This window comes from Belonocnema kinseyi, chromosome 3 (genome assembly GCF_010883055.1).
Source record: "Belonocnema kinseyi isolate 2016_QV_RU_SX_M_011 chromosome 3, B_treatae_v1, whole genome shotgun sequence".
Lineage (NCBI taxonomy): Eukaryota > Metazoa > Arthropoda > Insecta > Hymenoptera > Cynipidae > Belonocnema > Belonocnema kinseyi.
In genome coordinates this window covers 95,006,541-95,010,462 of record NC_046659.1, presented here as the reverse complement: position 1 = coordinate 95,010,462, position 3,922 = coordinate 95,006,541, and the positions used below count along the sequence as shown (strand labels likewise).

Sequence of the window (3,922 nt, the reverse complement as noted above, 5' to 3'; positions counted from 1 at the left end):
CGATCATGTTTACATGATTTGTATTAATTTCTTAGCAATTTTTCATTTTTAAGCAAAATACAAGCGCCGTTTTTTCTAATGTAAAATTTCTTTAATCAATGCCTAATTAAAGCTGCCTGTAGAAAATATTCCTATTTCTATTTCGAGAAATATTTCAAAAAAGTAAATCTATTTTAAAAGTACTCATAGGAATATATGCAAATGAGACCAATAAACTCTTGTATATCGAGCTTATTTATTTTTAGGTAGGGTCGATAGGGGTAAGTGATACACGGGGCTAGTGTGATAAAAAGAAAATTTGGAATACACAATCAATTTGTTATTAACTTTTCTTATTGCAAAAAAAAATTATATCCCTTATCATTTGTAGAAAAAAGGTTGCTGTTATTATTTATTGCTTTAAGGTCATGTGACGAGGGGGTCACGTGACCAGATTTCTACCTTACCATCACTTTTTTTATTTCCAAACTTATTTTCACACGACGCGCCATATCGAGTTGAAAATTTGGGATAATAAATAAGAAGCACTGAGAAAGGTGGGTCTGGTCCCGAATTTTAATAATTATGAAAAAAGCAAACAAAATTATTCACAACAAAATTTTTTTTCATAATTATACAAATTTAGGACCAGGCCCACCATTCTTAGTGCTTCTTGCTTAGTATGCCAAATTTTCATGTCGATGTGGCATTTCGTGTGATAATAAACTGGGAAATAAAAGAAGTTCCGGTAAGGTAGGAATTTTGTCACGTGACCCACTCATCATATGGCCTTAATAAATTATTCTCAAATAAGCTGCGGAATAGACCATTTAAATATGACAGAAAAAAACTATTCTATCAATTATTATCAATATTGTGGTAGCCTCGTCATCCTAATTGATTTTTCTCTCTTTACATGGTTTCTTGAGAGTCTCCGTCAAATTTCTCCCACACTGAGACTACGAGTGGATCCAGAAACATCATTAAGTGTGACATCACGCATCTAAAGAAACAGAATCATTCGCCTGTGCAGTTAAATGATCAAATTAAGACATTTTGCAATAGAAAAACTATGGCCGCCGGTGAGGAATCGTGTAGCGATGTGAACTCCGGTGACGAATTAAATGAAGACGAAAATCTGGAATACGCGACTGACTGTGATATGGAATCCGGAGATAGCCCAGAGCAAGCGAACGAAGATAACAATCAGGCCTTTGAAGTTCTTTCCACAGAACAAACTGTCCAACATATGGTCAATTCTATTAGAGAAGTAAACACAGTCGTGGGCATTCCAGTGACGACAGCGCGGATTTTACTCAATCACTTCAAGTGGGACAAAGAGAAGCTAATGGAACGGTTTTACGATGGAAATCAAGAAAAACTGTTCGAGAATGCACGAGTTATAAATCCTTTCAAACATGGCCCAACAGGTGACCAACCTTCTCAATGTTCTTCGAAGAGATGCACGTCGAAGACTGAAAAAGAACAGTGTGAAATCTGCTTCAGTACTTTAACAAAGCATATGATGACTGGATTGGAGTGCGGACATCGTTTTTGCATTGACTGTTGGGACGAATATCTAACAACAAAAATCATGGAAGAAGGCGTCGGTCAAACAATTTCTTGCGCAGCACACGATTGTTCAATCTTGGTTGACGATGCAAGTGTTATGCAACTCCTTAAACACCGAAAGGTTAAGCTGAAATACCAGCTTCTCATCACAAATAGCTTTGTCGAATGCAACAGACTGTTGACATGGTGTCCAGCTCCAGACTGTAGCAACGCAATTAAGGTTCAATACCCTGGATTTCAAAGTGTAACTTGCAGATGCGGACATACCTTCTGCTTCAGCTGCGGACTAAACTGGCACGACCCGGTAAAGTGCGATCTTCTGCGAAACTGGATCAAGAAGTGTGTCGATGACTCGGAGACGTACAACTGGATCTCAGCGAACACTAAGGACTGTCCTAAGTGTAAGGCGGTAATCGAGAAGAACGGAGGATGCAATCGTATGTTATGCACAAACGGGAGCTGTAGACAAGACTTCTGTTGGGTGTGCTTAAAATTCTGGAACACTCATACAGGAAACGCTTACAATTGTAACCGCTACGATGGCGATAACCAAGAACTGAAAGAAAAGTCTCGAATTTTTCTTGAGCGGTACTTATTCTACTACAGCCGCTACATGAATCACATGCAGTCTCTCAAATTTGAGCACAAACTCTACGCCAGCGTTCGGCAAAAGATGGACGAGATGCAGGAGCATAGTATGGCCTGGATCGAGGTGCAGTTCCTCAATAAAGCTGTGGACATTCTCTGTCTTTGTCGGCAAACACTGATGTACACGTACGTCTTCCCGTATTATTTGAAAAAAAATAATCAGACTGTGATCTTCGAGAACAACCAACAAGACCTGGAAAGAGCGACAGAGTGTTTATCTGAGTATTTGGAACGAGATATTACCAGCGAGAATCATATTGACATTAAACAGAAGGTTCAAGACAAGTACAAATATTGCGCTAGTCGCAGGGAAGCACTTCTGAACCATGTACATGAAGGTTACGAGGAAAATTGGTGGGACCACTTGTAACAAAAATCTAAAGGAATATCGAAGGCATCCACAGCTGTGATAAACCCCAAATGTCCATACAACGTAAAGGTCGAATAACAAGTGAGTTACAAAGAGAAGCAATAGGACTAGAAACAATGCAGAAAATTCAGATTTTGTACAACACTTTTTGTCGAAATACCTGACGCGTTTCGAATCTATGCTTATTTTGAAACCCAATTTTATCGCTATCATTAAAAAGCGACAAGCCAATTTCACCAGAGTTTCAAGCAATTGTAATCTTTAAATTCACGCCCCGAAACTGAAGAGAAGTATCAAATTTCGGTAGTTTAGGGTTCAGAACATGGCTGTTTGTTTAGTTATTGTACATTGCTAAGTGTTAATTAAAGTATTTTTTGTAGTGAAGTACCGAGGAATCAAAGCTTAGAGTAAATAACGTCTACGCGGAAATAGATGAGTCAATATTTGTAATATTTTCTCATTTTTAACGAATCGTTAGAATAAGTTTGTTCTAATTTTATAAAGAAATTAATTGTATTAACATAATTATAACTGGATGCCTTTATGTTGAAAGAAACTCTCATGAAGAGTACTTCTAAAACGGCCACTCCAGTGTTTGTTGTCTAAACAAACCACTCTGCTTTTTGGGATTTTCCTTTAATTCACTTGAATTCTTCAGAGTTCTGCTGAATTTCTTAAATTCAGAAGATTTCAATAATTTAGAAGCATTTTGTTCAATTCAAAATAATACAAAGAACCAAAGAAATTCAAGTGAATTAAGAATAATTAGAAGTAATATACACGAGAGTGTTAGTTTTAGACTTATACTGCGAAAGAGGTCCTTTTAACACAGAGGGATCGAATAATAATATGTAACACTATATTATTATAAGTTAATATAAATTTCGAACCAGTCTTATTTATATTTTTCTAAATGGAATGATGGGAGATTTACCTCCCAGTGAAGTAATCGTGACAAATTTAAGAGATCACGTCAATATTTTCTCAATGTGCCTTGTGATTTATGAATAAAAGTGCCATGCAATCAAAAGCAGCGTTTTTACATTGAGTTTTTCTATTTTTCAAAGTAACTTTCAGAATACACTTAAAGATGTTAAATTGTTGAATTTTAGTTCCGTTTCTCTTAAAACAATTTTAATTCACATTTTAATTCCGTTTCAATCCATTAAATTCGTCGTCAGTATTTATACTGACATTTAGTGACCTTTTCAATACAATCTTTGCTTAGATTTTAAAATATTTTTGACAAAATGAAAATCTTAGAATATTTCGAAAAAAATAAGATTTTAAAGATTTTGAAATGTTTCAAGAGAATAAAAACTTTCTTAAGATTATTAGAAAAATTTCAGATGA

General features: G+C 35.7%; 1 protein-coding gene across 1 annotated transcript; it reads left to right on the top strand.

Moving 5' to 3' along the window:
* The first annotated feature begins 901 nt into the window (after positions 1-901).
* LOC117170099 (E3 ubiquitin-protein ligase arih1l-like) lies at positions 902-3,599 on the top strand. The gene has a single exon (XM_033356626.1). It carries the CDS (start codon positions 1,052-1,054, stop codon positions 2,567-2,569), a length of 1,518 nt encoding a protein of 505 aa, XP_033212517.1. The 5' UTR covers positions 902-1,051; the 3' UTR covers positions 2,570-3,599.
* Positions 3,600-3,922: the final 323 nt, after the last annotated feature.

Coding starts and splice junctions, on each gene's coding strand:
- LOC117170099 (XM_033356626.1), top strand. CDS start 1,052: ATGGCCGCCGGTGAGGAATCGTGTAGCGATGTGAACTCCGGTGACGAA.